At 38.0% G+C, this 21,366-nt stretch overlaps 1 protein-coding gene across 1 annotated transcript in view; it reads right to left on the reverse strand.

The window, feature by feature from the left end:
- The window catches only part of l(2)dtl (WD40 domain-containing protein denticleless), a 227,020-nt gene that overhangs the window by 76,291 nt on the left and 129,363 nt on the right, over positions 1-21,366 (reverse strand). Inside the window, exon 10 of the mRNA XM_090376313.1 lies at positions 14,943-15,047. Within this exon, the coding sequence (XP_090232439.1) occupies positions 14,943-15,047 (105 nt within the window). The remainder of the gene's footprint in view (positions 1-14,942; positions 15,048-21,366) is intronic.

A 21,366-nucleotide genomic window follows, 5' to 3' on the forward strand; every position in this document is an offset into this window, starting at 1 on the left:
AAAAAATGTTGTATAAAAATTGTGAGTTCAGGACACACTGTTGTTGCATCCTGGCAGAAATTCACTCTGGGAGGGTAGTCTGTATTGCTGAGTCCTTGCACATGCTGGATATGGTAGGGGTACAGTAATTGGTGATGTAAAATTTGCCACATTAGCATTAGCATAGGCACAATATGCAAGAAAGCAAGCTTATATAGCATCAGCAAAAAAAAAAAACTTTGTTTCACCTATCCACTCGGTCCAAATGTTTGTCAAGTTCTGCCTTGAACCTATTTAAGCTATCAACCTCTACTACGATAGTTATTTGTTTTTTTTTTTTTTTTAGGAGCATTAGCAACTAAGGCCATATTGCTCCAGAATATGCGGTGGTCATTCCCTGACCTTTCCGCATCCTCCGTATTTGGTGGTGACGGGCTCGAACCCCGGTCTAATCAAGAAGCGTGTGCTACGCGCTGCTGCTCCTTCCCACCTGGCTACGGAGGTGCCCTACTACGATAGATGGAAGTTTGTTCCAGCAATCAACCACCAGCTGGCTAAAGGAAAACTTCCGCACATCTATCCTACAACTATCTTTCTTCAATTTGAATATATGCCCTATCAGGTTATTATTCTGAGCAAGAGGAATAATCCCATCAGCATTGAGCATGCTCAAACAATTCAAGGCTTTATACACTTCAATCAGATCACCTCACAGGTGCCTAGTCTCCAGACACTGTAATTTGCAAAACTTAAGCCTTTCTTCATAAGGAAAAAAAAAAAAAAAACAATATTAAAAAAAAACAAAAAAACTAATAATTAATAAAAGTAAGGGAAATTAAACCTATCATCCTATGCATTTCCCTCACCCGAAGGTACTATCCAGATGACCTTTGAATTTCCCCAAACTGTCAGCCTCTACCACCCATGTAGGCAACTTATTCCAGTAATTTATAACTCTAACTCGCTGGCTAAAATAAAACTTCCTGCAGTCCGATCTAAACATCTCCCCCGCAACTTGAATTTATGTACCCTAGTTCTAGCATAATTTATAATCTTGAAAATTTCATCCTCATTCATTTTACTGATGCCGCACAGAGCCTTAAACACCTCAATCAAATCTCCTCTAAGGTATCTAGTTTCCAAACTCTGCAACCCACATAGTCGAAGTCTTTCTTCATAAGGACGCCCTTTTGCCAATCTCACCAGGCGAGTTACCCGTCTTTGCACAGACATCGAGCATCAAGAAGCTCGATGTCCTTCTTTAGGTGCGGTCTCCATACTTGAACACAGTATTCCAAGTGTGGTCTAACAAAAGCTTTATATAATGGGATTATCACGTCCCTATCTCTACTTGCAGAAGATCATCGATAGGACACTGTGAGCCTTCCTTGCAACCTGTTTACAACGCTCAGAGAATTTCATGTCTGAATGTATCGTAAGTCCCTTTCCTCCAGTACTGGGTTTAGTTGAACTCCACCAAGTAAATTGTTTGTTGTTTTGGTTTTTAGGAGCATTAGCAACTCAGGCCATATTGCTCTGGGATATGCGGTGGTCATTCCCTGACCTTCCGCATCCTCCGTATTTGGTGGTGATGGGCTCGAACCCCGGTCTAATCAAGAAGCGTGTGCTACGCACTACTGCTCCTTCCCACCTGGCTACGGAGTCACCTCCCCAAGTGAATAAGTTATTTTGAGATTACTGTTTCCCAGGTGTAATACCTTACACTTTGTTGGATTAAAGCATAGCTGCCATTTTTTCTGACCATTCCTGAAGTCTAAATAGGTCTCTCTGAAGAAGCTCAGCTTGACAGTGATCATTAACTACTCTACCAATTTTAACATCATCTGCAAATTTAGACATCATGCCCTCTATCCCTTCATCAATGTCGTTTATGAAAATTAAAAACAACAGTGGTCCTAATACTGATCCTTGGGGAACCCCTCTTCTTACATCAACCCAATCTGAGGAATAGCCATTTATCACAACCCTCTGCCTCCTGCCCTGAAGCCATCCTGATATCCATCTAAGGATTTTCCCCAGTGATTCCAATCTGTTCCAGCTTATAAAGCAATCGCTCGTGTGGGACTGAGTCAAAAGCTTTGCTGAAATCTAAATAAACAATGTCAAAATTATTCCCTAAATCCAGCTCATGAGTGACCCTTTCAAAATAGCAAACCAGATTTGTTAAACATGATTTTCCCTTTACAAAACCATGCTGAATATCCTTGAGAATTTCAATTCTATCCAAATGATCCTGAATTCCACCTTTGATCATTGCCTCCATGATTTTCCCTACCACTGAAGTCAGTCTGACAGGTCGATAATTTCCCACTTCACTCTTAGAACCACCCTTATGTATAGGAGATACATTGGCACTTTTCCAATCCAACAGAATCTCCCCAGAGTCTAGTGATGCTCGCATAATTAACCTCAATGGTTCAATGCACTCACTTGCCGCCTCCCTTAAGATTATAGGGTATATTCCATCAACTCCAGGAGTTGATTCCAATGAAAAAACTTTGCGAAATTTCAATATCATTAATTATATATTTTTCAACTTCGCTCCCACAATTTCCCATTGTCACAAAAGGTTTTTCCTCTGTAAATATTGATGCAAAATAACTGATGAGATCATCTGCAATGGCAGCTGGTGTATTTAATACTATCCCCTTTTCCTTACATAAAGGTCCGATCTGGTTTGTTCTGCTCTTCTTAGCATTTATACATGTGAAGAATTCCTTATCCTCCCTCGTTGCTCTGTTTGCCAGCAATTTCTCTTAAACTGCCTTTGCCTGTCGAACCTTTTCTGTGGCTCTATTACAGATAATCTTGTAGCTGTTATAGGCTTCAGTACTTTTTATTGCTCTGTAACTTTTCCATGCCACCTTTTTTTGCTTAAGTAATGTGGCAACTTCACTAATCATCCAACTTGGAACCCTCCTTGTGGAGTATTTTTTTAATGGTAAATATGCATTCAAGACGTCTGAGATTAATGTTTTAAAAGCATACCACAGTTCAATTGTATTTGTTCTCTGTGCGATATCTACCCAGTTAATAGAGGCCATGTAGCACTTAAGGCATCATAATTTCCTTTTCTGAAATTATAACCCATTCCTTTGCCTTTTACTACTGCTACCTCTCTCTCTCTCTCTCTCTCTCTCTCTCTCTCTCTCTCTCTCTCTCTCTCTCTCTCATCATCCACCGTAGAACTACGTGATCACTTCCTGCTACTGGTTCCTCTACTGTCAGCCCTGTTATGTCATCTGTTCAAGGGTGATGACGAGGTCTATCCCCTTATTTTCTGTAGTACTTTCCCTGACATGTTGATACAAATAACAGTCATCTAGTTGATTTAAAAATTTTTTCCCCATGTCGAGTTTCCTTCCCATTTTCTCCAATCAATTAGAGGCAAATTGAAATCACTCATAATAAGATATTGACGTTTACTTGCCCATTCCATCTGCATTTAGAGGCTTTCGTCACATAATCCTCACAATCACCTGGTCTGTAGATTACTCCTACTCGCATTATGCCTTTGTTTCCATATAGATTCTATATTAACACGTGAAACATCTGAATCCGGGGAAAGCTATTGTCGCACACAGGCTGCTTCTGATAAGAAGCATTACTCCACCACCCCTTCTATCTACCCTATCCTTTCTAAATACATTATATAAGCCATACTGAAATTCATCATCCCCTATTTCCGGGTGGCACCATGTTTCCGTAAGCCCTATTATGTCCGCGTTACTTGTTTTAACCAGCAGTTCGAATTCGCTCATTTTATTGACAACACTTCTAACATTACTATATAAACAATTAAGACTTTTTTTTTTTTTTTTTTATGTAAACCCCAAAAACACAAGAGGTATTAGAACCTATAGTACTTGGTACCGTGCTTGGGTTGGAGGTTGAGAAGACGAAAGAAGATATTTGTTGACATTGGACTTGAACTTCTGTAGACTGTAATTTTCAGGAAATACATATGAAGGAAAGTTGTTCCAGAAAACGGCAGTTGAATGAATAAACGAGGAAGATGAAAAGTTGGTTCTGTGGGTTTGAAGTTGGACAGTAAATGGATGTTGGCGGCACGTGTTTGGACCGTTTCGAAAGAGATAGCGGGAATTATAGAAGCCAATTCAGAAGAACAGTGCCCATGGAAGTATCTGCAGAAGAGGCATGCAGCAGAAACAGTACGTCTATGAGACAGCGAGTGAAGAGACTCTGTTAGAGATGAATCATTAATTAACCTAACTGCCCTCTTCTGAATGGAATCAATAATCCTGAGAGAGGTTTTGGGGGCACCACCCCAGATGTGGGAACAATATTCCATGGCAGGGTGGATTTGCGATTTATACAGAGTGAGCAGCTGTTTGGAAGAAAAGTAAAGCTGAGAGCGAAAGAGAAAACCAAATTTTTTAGATGCGGAGGAAGCAATATTTGTAATGTGCTTGTGCCAAAGAGAGATTAGAAGTCAGGGTAATTCCCAAAAAAGATATATCATTTTTCCTAGAAAACGGAATGTCACTAAAGATAAGCATAGGAGCAGAAGAATCCTTTTTGCAAGATATAAGACAAGACTGAGTTTTAGAAGGATTGAAATCAACTAAGTTGTCTTTGCCCCCACTGGAGAATTATCTGAAGATCGGCATTTAAGGAATTGGTAGCAAGCTTTCGAGAAATTGAAGCTGATTGAGCAGGACAAGGTTTCTTAAAATGGAAAGTGGAATGCAATGTGCTATCATCGGCAAAATTATGAATAGGATTTCCAGTCAATGGAAGAAGTCATTAATATACAAGAGGAAATGAGTGCTGGAAAATACTGAACCTTGGGGGACACCGACATTAGTGCAGAAGTCAGAAGACAGAGAGCCATCTACCATCACCCTCAGTGGGCAATCGCAGAGAAAACCTGGATAACCAATTACTAAAAACAGTTGGCAAACGATAAGATGGAAGCTTGTTTAGAAGACCTTTATGCCAAACACGATCGAAAGCCTTTGAGATGTCAAGAGCAACTACTTGTGTTTCCCCGAACCTTTCCATTGAATTAGTCCATAAATGGGTAACATAAGCAAGAATATCACCAGTGGATTGACACTGACGGAATCCATACTGGCAATTGTTGATCAGACGGAAGGTTTCTAGGTAGTTTAAGAGTTGGCGGTTAATTGATTTCTCCATTACTTTAGAGAGAATAGAAGTAATTGCAATGGGACGATAATTTGTCATATCCAGCCAGTTCCTAAAAAGGATTTGTCACCCTTTTTAGGAACTGGCTGGATATGAGCAAATTTCCAAGCAGAAGGAAAAACACCTTTGGAATAATCAAGTGAAAAAAAGGCTGCAAAGAATAGGAGTAAGTTCAGGAGCACAGGTTTGAGAACAAGTGGAGAAATACCATCGGGACCTGGAGCTTTCGTAGCATCAAGATTCGTCAAAATCTTTCTGACATCCTTTTGACGGAAGACCACAGGAGGCATTGAATGGAGCGTGTTGGGAATGGCAGGAGGTGTTTTACCAATATCATTAATACATGAGATGGAAGAAAAATGGGATGCTAGCAGGTCAGCTTTATCCTTGGCTGAAGTGGCAACAGAACCATCTGGTTTGGACAGAGGTGGGAGCAGAGATGGGCAAAAGCTGCGGCCAATAGCTTTGGCAAGAGACCAGAATGCTCGGCTACCATTAGAGCAAGAAGCTAGTTTTCTACTCTTAGCCTGTTCAAACTCTAGTTTGGACTGATTAATAACTGCTTTACAATTGTTGAAAGCTTTGGTGTAGGCAGAAAATGAAACTGGAGAATTAGAAACAAGCCAATTACGATATGCAACATTCTTCTCTTGAACAGCCTTAGTATATTTATTGGAAAACCAAGGTTTAGTTAAAGGACGAGATTTTAAAGAGGAGTGTGGAATAAAGGATTCCATTCCTGCAAGAATAATTTCACTGACATGATCTGAGCAAATGTTGACATCAGAAGTTTTGAAACAGTAATCTGACCAAGGAAAAGAAGAAAAGAACTCTAGCAGGTCATCCCATTTTGCATTCTTGTAATGCCAAACAACATGAGGTTGGAATAGCCATGAGATAAAGGTTCCATTGGAGAAGAGACAATCACCAAGTTGTGATCTGAAGCGCCTAAAGGACCTCTCACTTCGACCGTGTACTTAGAAGGGTTGTTTGTGAGAAAAGGATCAAGTGTATTGGCTGTATGATTAAGATTATCTGGTATTCTTGTAGTAAAATGAACAATCTGTGCAAGGTCATTAGTAATTGCAAAAACCCTCAGCATCTCGACCAGCTGGGTCGGTGTGACTAGAAAACGGAAGCCAGCTGGAGTTGTGAACATTAAAATCACCAAGGAAAATTACCTCACTGTTAGGAAAGTTGGACTGGAGAAAGTCAAGTTGCAAAGAGAGGAAGTTTAAAGAGCTCCAAGTGATTAGTGGAGTTGGGAGAACGGTAGAGACAACCAGATGTATTTGATGCAATAAGGTAGAGAGATTTTAAGCCAGAGAAGATCAAAGAGAGGAGATTCCAAATTGCCAAGTCTCTGACAATGAATATCAGAATGGACATATGCACAAGTACCACCTTTGAGGTGAAAGGAGTCATACAGCGAATAATTTGGGCATCTGAGATGAGCAGTAGTTGAATCAACTGATAACTGAGATTCTGTCAGAAAAAGTACATGGGGTTTTTTCAGACTGCAAGTGGAAATGGACATCATTGAGATTAGAATTGAGACCACATATATTTGTGAAATGAATTAGGAAGTGCTTGGGAGGTTTAGATCTTTTCGCAGATAAGCTTTCTCTATTGGTTTGACAATTCATGGTGTATTCGTTAGTAATAAAAAGTGGGTGGGACATGCTGTATGAAGTAATGAAATTTTTGGATATGGCGTACATAGGGTAAGAATATACCCAGATCCTTGACATAACGTGGCCTCGACAATGCTCCCCGCATACACACTACTCGGACTCCCTCCAGTCACTATCTGGCAGAGTAGAGGTAACAAGATCATACACTAGCTGATCCGGAAGGCTCCTAGAGAGTTACCAATAGGTTCGGTCCTGTGTACTAACTAGTGGCCGGCCTGCAAACACCGTTTTAGAGCTGTACCCTCAAAATGTAAGGAATATTGGATCTCGCCACGATGTTCATCATAACCTCAAAAGTCATCAATCGTACTGCATGATGGAAGAGATAGGGAATGGTTGACCAGAACTTAGCTCTAGAGATTAAACATGGGTTCCACCACTTCAAGCCTCCAATAAGCAAAGTGGTGGTATTGCACTGGTTGATGAGAGTCATCTACCACCTAGTACTGCCTGGTAACATAGAGGGGCGGCGGCATTCCTCCATGTGGTGTGATGTGGGCGCTACACCTCGACCCGTGCTTACGTTGGTTCACACCTGGGCGGTCACTCACCATGTACTTGTGCATGGAGGTTATACCCAGGATTACTAACAGTCCCACCATTGTGAAGGTGCAAGCAGAGGATTTGGCTGTCACAGACCGTCCGGACTTCGTCGAAATTGGGTCCACTTGACTTGAGTGTCACCTGAATATCAGTTCCATCAGTGTTTTAGACTCCCAGGTAGCAAGTGCATCTTGTCTGGCAAATCTGAGAGAACGTCTGTGACAACCTCAAGGATCTAACTTACTGTTCTCGTATATTTAAGAACCCTAACACAACCCTTGAAGTTTTTTAGGCTCTCTTTCCTGGCATTAGCTACCTGCTCATTTGAAACGTTTCTTCCTCCAGAACATCTAGATATGTCCAGTTGGAGAAACAGATAAGAACTCTTGAGGTATGTGCAAGGGTTACTTTGACCAATATTATCAGATAAACGCATGTCAGTATTACCCATATCCCCCCCTAACTAGCAGTTTCCCTGAACCTTTATGGTATCCTCAATAATACTGGCAAAAACTTTTGCATCACCCTTGTTTAAGTGTATCCCGTCTCTACAAAACAAATTCCTTCTACCTACAAGTGTGGTCCAAGCTGATAGAAATTCCCCCCCCCCCCACAAAAGCCTTGCAGAGTCCTTCAAGTCTTGAGTTAATCCACAAGGCTTTTAACATATAATCCCTCCTATCGTGTCCGGGCAGAATTACAGACACATAGACATTGTGGCCTAGCTCGCGGCATTTCCTCAGCATGGTCCTGTATTTTTCCAACAAATCGTCAGATCGCGTACGTTTAATGTCATTATCCCCACATGAATAATAATATTCTCTTCACCCCCCTTAAAATCTGACAATCTGTTGGTGACATCATTAATAGTTGATCCCGGCAGACATACCCTGGTTCTACTCCAATTATCCTTATTACAAAAAATATTCCCTGTTTCCCTGACAATAGTCTCCCCTAATAAAACAAAGTCCTTTTGAACCAGAGTAGTTTGCACTTTGTTTTTCTGTTTTGAGGCCCGAATCGGGAGTGCATCACTTGGTAGATTGCTGGAGTCTTGAGTCCCTGACAATCTCCCAGATGCAATTCTCAAGGGTAAGCACCTGTTTTTTCAGTGACTCAAATTGTTCCATCAGTGCACCAAACTGTAATTTAAGATTGGTGCACTCCTTACATCGATCACAAAGAAAAGAATCCCCAGGTGAGCTATGATTAGTCACCAGGTTGACCTTGGAAAACATTCCACAGGTTCCGCAACGGATTAAATCATGCCTCATGCGTAAATCGCCATCGGCTATTTCTGTGTGAGTCACGATACCCTGTGATGTGTTTAAGGCAGATATCGTAATTATCATTATAAAATTAGCTAAATATCAATGAAAATTAACTTTAAAAAATGATATCTATAATATTATAAAAATCAAACTGTTACAGGAAAACCTATAACAAAATTATCCAACAATATACTAAACAAATCAAATATTTAAATCAACAGTAATCCAATCCACTAAACTGAAGAGCCCTGATGAAGCATGTCCGACACTCGAAAATTTATTATTATTAATATTTTTTATAACAACTTCATGTATCTCTTTGTTTTATAAGAAATAACAAATTATTTATGTTTAAATTTAAAAGAGAATATGGACAGCTCCAAACATTTTTATACTATAAAATATAATTAATACACTCGAAATTGGTCCATTTTGGATCTTTCAGATTTTATTGTTTCATATAACTCTGCATAATCATTTTTATTTTTTAATTCTGTGAACTAACATTTGAACTGCCTTATGCTAAAAGTAGTTACATAAACTTTGACTGATGCTAAAAGTAGTTACATAAAGGAGAACAAAAATGCAAAGAGGAAAACATTTTCTCTCTCCTTTCTTTTTTCCTTACAGTTTGGATATTTATTCTTCTATCAATTTACTAGTTATAAGTATTTAATTATTTTTCTGTTTTAATTATCTATTGTATTACTCCAATTGTCAATTGACATATCTTTAATATTTTAATTAATTATATGTATATTGAAATTCCCAACTGTAATTCACATTAATTGTTTAATGAATAGCATTGTGTAAAAAAAAAGTTTATATGTAACTATTTCTTACATGCACTTTGTGTGCCAAACACAGTGTCATTGGGTTTTCTCTGGTGTCAATATTTTGGCAGCAATTGAAGATTTTGTTTTTGCAACACTTATATGTATTAAACAAGTACATAACCAATACTGTGATAAGAGTGTGTAGTAATATATATATATATATATATATTTTTTTTTTTTTTTTATTATTTTTAAAATTTTATTTATTTATTTTTGCAGTAGCTACCATAAATTGCATCAATTTACTCCACACATGTTCTACCATGTTTGGAGATACTATATTAGTCTGAAGAAGTTGCAGCATAAAATTGTCAGGTAGCAAGCTTTACAGTGCATAATAAGCCTATTTGGAATACCTATGAGTGACCAAGACAACTTTTGGGAATTTACACTGTGGTACTTGCAGGTCAACATTAGAGAGACGTCTTTGTGGTAGTTGTAAGTGTATGCCTTTTGTTATACCTGAAATATGGAGACAGCCTACAAGCCATCACAATGACTGTTACTTTCATACAAGGGGCATTCAAAAAATAAGTTATTGTCACCATCTCTTGGCATAATTGTGCAAAAAATGTGGCACCTACACAGAATGGAGTTCATATTGTGTGCCCCCTGGTAGGCGAGTTTTGTTGGTGTAGCAGTAACAGTTGTGTAAGAGCAAGCGTTCATAATGGCACGTCAGCTAGAACGTTACTCCAAGTTCAGCACCTCCATAGCCAGGTGGGCAGGAGCAGCAGTGCATAGCACACGCTTCTTGATTAGACCGTAGTTCGAGCCTGTGACCAACAAATACGGAGGATGCGGAAAGGTCAGGGAATGACCACTGCATATCCCCAGAGCAATATGGCCTTAGTTGCTAATGCTCCTAAAAACCAAATAACAAACAAACAAACTCCAAGTTCAATGTACGCAGAACAGTATGATTTTTGTGTGCAAATGTCTGAACTGTTCTGAGATTCATCATGAAATAACGGCAGTGTATGGGGAAAATGCAATGTCGAATCCAGCAATAGTGAAGTGGTGTCAGCAGTTTGAAAGTGGTCGCACAGAATTGTCAGATGCTGATTGCAACCACAGCAGACAACTTGATGCAGGTTGATGAAATGATTTGCAATAATGATCTACAACTGACAGTCACAGAAATGGCAAAGGAGTTGGATATTTCAATAGGCAGAGTTCATTCCATCATCTGTGAACATCTTGACTATCAAAAATTGTGTGCACGATGGGTTCCTTGTTCACTGACAGACAAACACAAAGGTCAACATTTTTTGTCTTCTCTAGCCTTCCTTCAATGCTATTCTGTGGAAGGCCACGACTTCTTATGCTGCATCGTCACTGGTGATGAAATGTGGGTGCACCATTTCACCCCAGAAATGAAGAGAGCATCATTGGAATACCCAGGGGCTCACATTTTGTGAGTATGGGCTTGGCACACCCAGGGTCCTGATATCATCATTATTCTCTTCCTTGGTGATTCCCTTTTATCTCTCTCTCTCTCTCTCTCTCTCTCTCTCTCTCTCTCTCTCTCTCTCTCTCTCTCTCTCTCGGGGTAGTTCAGAAATTTTTTTTTGGCTGGTGCAGCATAAGCCTCGGGCTTCCTTGCACCATATGGCTAATAATAATAATAATAAATGGAGACACACAACATTGCATGTGCAGAAGAAATTCAAAGTTGCACCATCAGCAGGAAAGGTCGTGGCCACTGTGTTTTTCGACTGTGAAGGAGTTGTTTACACAGAATTTATGGCAAAAGGATTAATGGCACAACAATTAATGCTGCCTCATACTGCCAAACATTACGGTCTTTGCAAACAGCCATGAAAAACAAGAGGCCTGGAAAGTTAAGTAAAGGTGTTGTTCTCATTCAGGACAACGGCAGGCCACACAATGCACGCACAACATGACACTTGCTGCAAAGTTTCGGATGGGAGGTATGGCAATATCCGCCCTACAGTCCCGATCTTTTGCCTTGTGACTATCACATCTTCGGCAAGCTGAAAAAACATCTAGGGGAGACAACGATTTGCAAATGATGAGCAGGTGTAAACAGCAGTTCGACGTTGGCTGAATGACCAAGGAGTGGATTTCTATCATCAGGGAATCGAACATTTAGTCACACGTTCCAAGAAGTGTTTACACCAACTCGGTGACTATGTGGAAAAGTAGTGTAAGGTATGTGCTTTCTACTGCATAATGTTCCATACCACAATAAATGTCTCTTGGGCTACAAATGGTCAAGTGTAACTTATTTTTTTGAATTACCCTTATAATGGATATAACAAATTTTAAAAATCAAATCTGCAGATCGAAACGCTCTAGTGCATCCTAATATATCATCCTCTACTGCTCTGGTGCCACACAATCAAGACCTTCCAATTCCTAATCCACCTTCCAGAGAAGATTCTTCAAAAATGGACTTTGAGTCCCAGAAGCCCATTCACGTAAAGTATCAGATTTCCCTGAATCAACAAGAATTGGATGGCTTAGTGGGGAACTTGGATCTAAACAAATCCAAGGGAGAACTCCTTATACCTCATTTAAAAGAGTACAATCTATGAGATCCAAGCTGCAACGCTTCTACACTGAAAAATATATGCCATTTTTGCACATTTTTATACTGTTGCAGAATCCCTGTGCTATTGTTCTGATTGGTCTTTATGAAGAATTTAGTATTAGTCACAATCAAAATCTAGAAGTGGCATCTTTTCATAGACAGTTCCAGTAAGTTTCTAGTAAGCTGTGTTGCTTCAGAATGAGAATATACTCGTACATCCAATTCTTATTGCACACTCTGTTCATGTTACAAATAAGATAATGGAAATGTGAAGCATGTGTTAAGAAGATCAAGTATGACCAGTATAAACAAGATGTCTGTGGGGACTTCCAAGATGCTGGAATTCCATCTGGGTGTGCAAAGTGGTTTCACTAAGCCCCCCTGCTTTTGTTGCCTCTGGGACAGTAGAGCAGTAGATCAGCAGAAGAGAAAGAGGTGTAGCCTAAAGCATGCACACAAGGTACTAAACTATCCCTTGTTTCCAAGAAATAAAGTTTTACTTCCTCTACTCCATATCAAGTTGGGACTGGCTAAACAAGTTAAACAAAGCATTAAAGCACTGGATCCTCAAGGTAACACCTTCAAGCATATACAATCTGTGTTTCAAAAGTTGACTGATGCTAAAGTGAAAAGTGGCATATTTATTGGTCACAAGTTAAGCAGATGTTGGCTTCACAAGAATTAGAAGATAAAATGACAGATGCTGAGCAAAATGCCTGACAGTCATGTTGTCTTATAGTGAATGGCTTTCATGATGAAAATGCTTTAAATTCACATAGAGTGAATTCAAAGCACTAATTGACAAGTTGAATAAAAATTACAGAAAAACGGGATACAGGAAGTCAGTCAAGCTTGATTACTTGCACTGTCACCTGGATTTATCCAGACTGCTTTTTCTGTATGAGGTCAGTGAGGAGCATGGAGGAGAGATTCCCATCAGGACATACAAAAGCCATGATGGGTGACCACGAAGGACAAGATGTTTATGTGTACATTTTTAGGCAAATGTTGTTCAATTAATGTGCGGATGGTTTCTAATTTTTAATTTATTTTTTAGCTTGCTGTTTAATTGTAGCAAACATCAATATTCAATTCTGTACAAAAGTTAAACATGTTAATAAGTCTGATATAGTATTATTGCATATTTAATTTTATAATTTTGGAAATTTACTACAAGTGTTCTGGTTTGTTAACAAGATGTTTAAAGTTTTTACGCAGACAGCATAATTAGGGCTCACCCAATCTCTGTATAAATAATAAGATGAGCAACAGTGATCTGTACAGGGCCACGTTAACACTACAGCCAAACCGACCAAGACCCTCACCCAAAGAGGAGCCTCATTTTCAGTGTAAATATTTTCTGAAGTAGTGATAAAAATTTCTAATAATAATAATAAACCAAGAAAATGTAAAATAAAAGCATTCTTAAACTTAACTTGTTAAGTGTTTAAAATTTTATTCTTATACCTTTTTATTGTACAATAAATAAGTTACAAGTTTCTATTAAAATTGTTTTTATTATTACTTTATTTTTCAAGTCAAAAAACATAAAACATTTGACCTCTTAGTTTACATTTTTATCAAGGAATTATTATTCACAATACGAATATAAAAACCTATATAGTATTCGTATTTATATGTGTGTATTATATATATATACAGGGTGTCTGCAAATAATGTTTCCGATTTTGATATTTTTCATTCAGAACTACTTCGAGCTACACTCATGAAACACATACCAGATGAAAGATCAATTCAATAAGTTTTTTTAAATTGGTGCTCGACTGCCAATTTTACATTCTACCTGCTACACAGCGCTACATTCGCCAGAATGGCAAAATGGTGACCTGGTCAGAGAAAGGTTTCTGTGTGTTAGCATTTCATGCAACAAAATGGGACAAATGAATCGACACAATTTATGAATGTGGGGCAGTGAAAATCCACGAGTTTTTTGAACATGAAAAGGACAGTCTCAAAGTTAACATTTTTGCCGCAATGTCTCGAGAAAAGCTGAACGGGCCACTCCTCTTCATCGAACCGACAGTGACAGAGTTTGTCTCTTGGAAATGGTCAGTGAATGGTTAATGCTACAAGACGGTGCCCCTCCACACTCGGAGGCCATATGGAATGGCCTCCGAGGTTGCCTGATCTGACACCAATGGATTTCTTTTCGTGGGGTTATGTGAAGGACAATGTGTACATCCTTCCGCTACCATCGACACTGCAGGAGCTGAAGGCACGGGTCACAGAGGCCTTTGGTAAATATGATCGTGAAATGAAGCACAGCATGTGGCAGGAGATTGAATATCGCTAAATCATTTGAGCGTAAAGTTCAGTGTGCCTACACTGAACTTTACGGACACCCTGTATATATATATTAAAGGGGCCTCAGATTTAAATATGGCCAGGATCCTATTTCATCCTTAATCCGACCATGGATCTGTATGCTAATTTCTGTTAAAAAGACAATTCACCATAAACTGCATATAGTTCAAGGCAAAATATATTTGTTATTTATTTAAAGAGTTTGGTTATTTCTTTTGACATTGATACAAACTATGACATTTATGGGAGACCACATTTTAAATTTTACAAAGGAATTAAATTTGTATTCAATGGAGGTTTTGAAGTTGCAATTATAATGGAGCCTCAGGTTCGTCTTGGCATACTACATATCATACTAATAAGGTTATAGCAGCTGGATATTCAATATCCTTTCAACAAAAGCATTTTATTTCCAGGTGCCAGCAATCAGCTCAATTTTGTGCTTAATCTTTAATGTTTAATCTTTTATGTGACAATCTCAAACATTTCATGAGAAAAACATTTGGCTTTAAATAAACATACAACATATGGAAAGCAAACTTACATGGCTGTGGTGAGAAGTTCATGCAACCATAACAGTAAATAACACTATCTGTACAGTTTGCATATAAGTGTGTACGGCTATCATCCAAAATTAGACTTGTATATCCTAAAATCAAAATTATGTGAACTTAAAAGAACTTAGAAGAAATGCTTTCCACATATATAAGTAAACATGAAGTGTAAAGAGTTTTTAGAGTAAAAAAAAAAAAAAATATATGGAAAAATGAAATCATTGGTTATATTTTGAATACCAATATATATTTAAATCACAGACATCTGATGCATGGGTTAGTGCTCACAGCCACACACATACTATGATATCTTATGGTGTGTCCTTAACTTTATTTTTTTTTTCATGTTTCTGTATTAAAATTTTATATAACAATACAGGTGACCCCCGCATAACGCTGATCATTCGTTCCGGAAAAACAGAGCGCTAAGTGAATCCACGCTAAGCGAGCGCCGCTTTCCCATAAGGTAACATATGTATTTATGAGCTGCGGTCAGTGCCATAGGATATTTCCTAATGAATAATAAACAGTAATGAAAAGATGCACAAATGTTGGTCAAAATATTTAATATTCAAATATTTGCACATATAAAATATTCTGCATTGCATACGTATAATTATGTGGTAACTACTTGCGTATCAAAAGTAAATTTAAAATTCCAATTAAAATAATGAATTTAATTTAATTGATGAATTTAATCATGAAAAATGTGTGGATTTTGAGTTGAACTTTGGCCCTCTTCCAAATAAACTAAAAGGGGTATTAATTTTAATCCCCCGCAGCGTTAAAACCAACAATAAAGTCAACCGATCCTTCACCGCTTTGAAACCTGGCATGTTTTTTCTTCTTTCAATATGAAACTTCTTTTAGGCATTCGTTTCCACAAAAGTCCTGCTTCATCTATGTTAAAAACTTATTGAGAAGTATAACACATAATACCCCTCTTCAGTAATTTTAACAAAAGTTCTTTTTTGAAAGTTTCGGCTCCTTGATCTGCACTTGCGGCTTCTCCCTGGATTTTAAATCTATTCAACCAGCCCTTACCAGTTTTAAATGGTTCCACATTTTTTTTAGGCGAGTTTTCTTCAGATCATCATATTGGCTAATCTCTTTCTCTCTCTTTTTAATATTTAACTTAACTGAATTCTGCATTGGAATATTATCTTCAATAAAATTAAAGTCTTTCCATTTCAATCCTAATAGCCGGCCTAGTCCTAGTTGCTTGCAGTGGAACAGCTATCTTTCCCGCTGCAAAAATTAATTCTTTATTTTTTTTATAATTGTTCTTACAGTTAAAGTTGCAAGTCCTAAATTATGGCACACATCCGTTTGTCGTTGACCGGAATCGATTCGCTTCAAAACGTCTAATTTACTTTTCAAATTCAGTCTTTTTCTTACATTTATAGTCTTCGTACTGTGCCCAGACGTTGTTGCTTTTTCATTCCTATCAGTCATTATTAGCTCTTCTAAAATGTAACTGCGTTGGTTGAATTAATTACGATACAATGTTCAAGTAAACTTTCCGTTACGCACGATGTCTAATACTGTACTGAGTGATGACTAGACTTCGGATAAATGCATATAACGCAAATATTACAAGCAATATACTTGATCATTTTTTAAAATGTTGATCGCGGAACTAAGTTACAAGTCGCTGTACTGAAACTAAATTAGCGTGCGAGAAAATTTTACTGAGCGTGGGAAAATTTCTCAAGTCGGCGTGGGAAACGTTTTAATGCTGTTTTGCTATTCATTTTCGAGCTATCGACTCCATCAAATGAAACGATTTCGTTAATATGTCAAAATTGTAATCTGTAAAAGAGCGTTATAGTGATCTGTGACAGCGTTATAGTCAAATACGGGTTATAATATAAGAACAGCGTTATAGCGAATCAGCGTAAAGCGAACCGCGTTATAACGGGGGCCTGCTGTATATACTAAACCAACTTGTACAATACTTTGATAGGACACTGATTTGGTTAGTGTGGTCTATGATGTGTAATACCAATACATAATAATATTTAATACAGTATAGTAATGATAACAAGAATAGCAATGGCCCATAAAAAGGTTGACCTTTCTGTTTTAAATAGTAATAGTTTAGTAAATAGTATGAGTAATTAGTAGTTAAGACACTCAGATACTAGAGTACAAAGATATGGATCTTCAAACTGAACAGCAAATAGAAAATATTAAAAAACTGAAAACTCAGTTATTAGTATTAATATTAGCACAAGATTCAAGAAACTTAAACTTATGGAGGTTGCCTGATGGAGGTAGCAAAAAAAAAAAAAATAATAATAAATAAATAAATAAAAAAATAATAATAATAAAACTGCCCACCTCAACCATCCATCCCCTCCAAGAATTTGTCTAGTTCTTCCTTGAATTTATTCAAACTACTCACATTCACTATAACAGATGGAAGTGTGTTCCAACAATCAACTACCCAGTGGCTGAAGACAAACTTCCGCACATCTGTACTGCAACCATACTTCCTCAAATTGCATTTATGCCTTCTCATCTGTGTTTAGTCTTATCAAGTGGAAGAATGCCATTAACGATGAGCATACTCAATCCATTTAAGGCCTTGAACATCAAATCAGATCTCCTCACAGATGATTAGTCTCCAGATAATGCAATTTGCAGAACTGAAGCCTTTCTCGGTATGAGCACCCGTTTGTTATCTAAAAAGTCCATGTAGCTACTTGTTCCATGACGAAACATAGCAGGGGTTGAAATCCCTAACACCTTGCTTTCCAGGCTGCTGGATGTTCCAATAGTAGCAACACAAGAATCACTTTTACCTCTGCCTGTGGTACTAATTAATACATTAGTCACTGTATCCCCCTCCACAGGCTATCAGTTTTCCAACCTCTTATTACAGCCTCAACACCATCAGAAATTATTCTTGTGCTCCTTCTAAAGTGTTCCTCATTCTTGAAAAAACAGTACCTCCTGTTAACAAACACAGATCACACTGAGAAAAATTCTACCCCTGAACCTTGAACATTCTCTCCATGGCTGAAATGAATAACTTGGGAAAGAGGATATTGATGTACGGACGAAGATTTTATAGCTCCAGCAAATACTAAGTTTTTGATAAATTTTTGCTGTTTTATTGACTTAATTGTCATATTAATTTACTTTCTAGAAGTAGCTCTATAGTCCTAGTCACACTCCTTAATTTATTTTGAATTTAGACAGACATTTTGTAGGTTAATAATTATTATCTGTAGAATCTTGTACCATTTGAAACTTATTGCCATTGTTGTAATATATTAGACCAAAACAGAATAGCATAACATATATCTCAAACTTGATAGCATAAAGTATAATGTAAAACTAAATAGCATATGTAGCACTGTATTAGGAATCTGTTATATTAGTGTAGTATTGTCAATTATCAATGAAATTATTAATCTTATTAATTTCCATTGTTAATTAAATTGCATTTAAATGGAAATCATGCCCCAGACTAGAGCAGAAAAGCAATGAGCAGAAAGTAGTGGAAGTGCTGTGGCTCTGGGGAGAACCGAAGGGGATGATTCTCCAATGCATCACAGTCTAAAAAAATGTGCAAAATATGAAATGTTTATGGACTTTTTGGAACAGGACAGTGCAGAGAGCGTGAAGAAATTAGGTGCCAACTCAGTGTTTTGATGTGTGTCTATGAGACTTTGAGGTGTAGGGTAGATGCCCTCAAAAGAATCAAAATGGGGGAGCTATCAAGCTCTCAGAGGCCGAACTCAATGCCAAAGCTCTTTCTTGTGCATCAGGCAACACTTTTACAACAATCAACACAGAGTGGCAATCTACAAGTCAGAATGCACTGGTCCCACAGGTGTTGATTATTGTCAGTGACTCAATTGTCAGGGAAATGGGAAATATATTGAGCAAAAGGAATAAGTGGAATTGGACCAGAGTATGTCTGCCAGGGGCAAAAGTTGATATTGTTGTACACATTGGCACTAATGACATTAAGTGTAGACCTGTGGACTTCTTAACAAGTACAGATCGATGATGAAAAAAGTCGCGAATTACGGTTGAATTTGAAAGTGTCTGCAATTCTGACCAAACACTAGAGGACAGAGTATATGATGAGAGCCTTGTCAATCCATTCAGCCCTAGAGAGATTGTACAAGACTCGTGGGGTAGAATATTTTCAGCATGGTATGTGCTTGTTAACAGGAGAGACTGCTTCTACAGAGATGAGATACACTTAAATAGAAAGGGTACAAGAATATTTGCAGATGCTATTGAGACAGCGTTAGGTGGGTAGGAAAACTTCTAGCTTTGGGGAATACACTGTGTTAGGGTAACTAACAGTAAGAACAGGTGTATGTATACTTCCATGTACACCAATGCTAAGAGTTTAGTAAATATATTTGATGAATTTGAGGTGCTGGTCAAAACATCATAAGAAGATACTGTTGGGATATATCAGAGACGTGGTGTCACACAAATATAAGGAATGCAGAATTGGAATTTGGGGAGTATAATGTGTACAGAAAGGATAGGAAGTGGGGAGGGGTTATGCTGTTAGTTAAGAAACACACAAAATCTAAGGCAGTCCTTCCAGTTGACATGGGTGGACAGTGCAGTGTTGAGTCAGTTTGGTGTGACATAAGTAGAGGGGAAAGCAAAACTGAGAGTAGGAGTGTGTTATAGGTCTAATGACTGATGAGTACAATGAACAACTGCACAGAGAAATAGCGTGGGCAAGTAAATCAGATTGTACTATAATGAGAGATTTTAACTTCCCAGATATTGGCTGGAGCTTGTGGGTTGGTCACTCGCACACTAGCAAGGCTTTTTTTGGATTTATTGGATGATTGCTTTCAACAGCAGAAAGTTCAAGAGGCAACCAGAAGGAGTAATACTCTTGATCTCATTATCAGCAGTGATTCCTCACGCATTAAGAATCTGCGGATTCTTTGGTAGCAGTGATCACAGTGTGCTGCTGTAGGATTTACTCAAAGATGTAAGTAATATCAGGTGTAAAGGGAAGGGTTTTGTTTTCGTAAAGGTGACTACAGTGGTCTCAGACAGTTTTTAAATTCTATACAGTGGGACCAACTGATGATGTTATCAACAGCAAATGCTAAATGGGAAGCATTCAAAGAATTAATCTGGGAAGCATTCAAAGAATTAATCTGGGAAGCTAATAGACTTTTCATACCAACTAAGAAATATTGTTCAAGGTTTAGGCCTAAATGGATGTGAGACAAACTAATGAGACTCGTGGCACAGAAGAAAAATGCATGGGATGCATATAAACTATCAGGTTTCACAGAAGCCTATGGTAGCTTTAAGCTGGTTTGTAATCAAGTCAAAAAGGAGGTTAGACAGGTGAAGGCAGATTGCGAGAAATCCTTGGCAAAAGCTGCAAAGAAAAACAGCAAAGAATTTTTTACTTATGTAAGCTTTAGAAGGAAGGGGATGAATCAGATTGGTCCACTTGATATTGGTAGTTTGACTGTTTATGATCCTGCTCAGATAGCTGACAGACTGAATGAGTATTTTGTATCTACATTCACACATTAGGATATATTTGAGGAGCACAATGCCAGAAGTTTATTGAATTCTGGTAGGGAGCTAAATGATTTTATAACTGAGAGCAAAGTGTAGCAGAAATTGTTTAAAGTTAAACATAAAAAAGCGCCTATTTATCCAGTTATATTAAAGGAAGCAGCAAAGGAAGAAAACAAACCCTTAGACATAATTATAAGGGTTTCCTTGGACTCAGAGGAGGACTGGAGATGTGCAAATGTATCATCAATTCAAAGGGTGATATAAGTAATTACAGACCTGCCAGTTTAACTTCTGTTCGGGGGAAATTAATGGAGGCACTGGTTAAAGAAGCACTGCAGGATCATCTAGACAAGACTGCAGTTACAGTTCAGACACAGCATGGGTTTGTTAAGGGATAGTCTTGTCTGACAAATTTGATTGGATACTATGATGTGGTCACAAAGGAACTGGATGCAAACAATAATTTTGATATCATATACTTGGATTTTAGAAAAGCTTTTGATACTATTACACATGGAAGACTACTGTGCAAATCAGAGCAGTATGGCATTAACGGCAAATTGCTGCTATGGATAAAGGGGTGGTTGGGTGGGAGAAGACAGAAGGTAGTAATCAATGGACACTGCTCTTCGTGGACTAATGTTATTAGTAGAGTCATCCAGGGTTCAGTGTTGGGCTCATTGTTTTCTGTATTTATTAATGTATTGATGATGCTATATCAGGTTTAATGTCCAAGTTTGCAGATGATACGAAGGTTGGCAGGGTTGTTAATGACACTAATGACAGTATGCTACTGCAACAGGATCTAGAGAAATTGAGCAGATGGGCTGAGAGGCAGCAAATGAAGTTTAACATTGACAAATGTAAAGTACTGCATGT

Source organism: Mastigoproctus giganteus, chromosome 6, assembly GCF_048544385.1.
Source record: "Mastigoproctus giganteus isolate SK-2022 chromosome 6, ASM4854438v1, whole genome shotgun sequence".
Classification (NCBI taxonomy): domain Eukaryota; kingdom Metazoa; phylum Arthropoda; class Arachnida; order Uropygi; family Thelyphonidae; genus Mastigoproctus; species Mastigoproctus giganteus.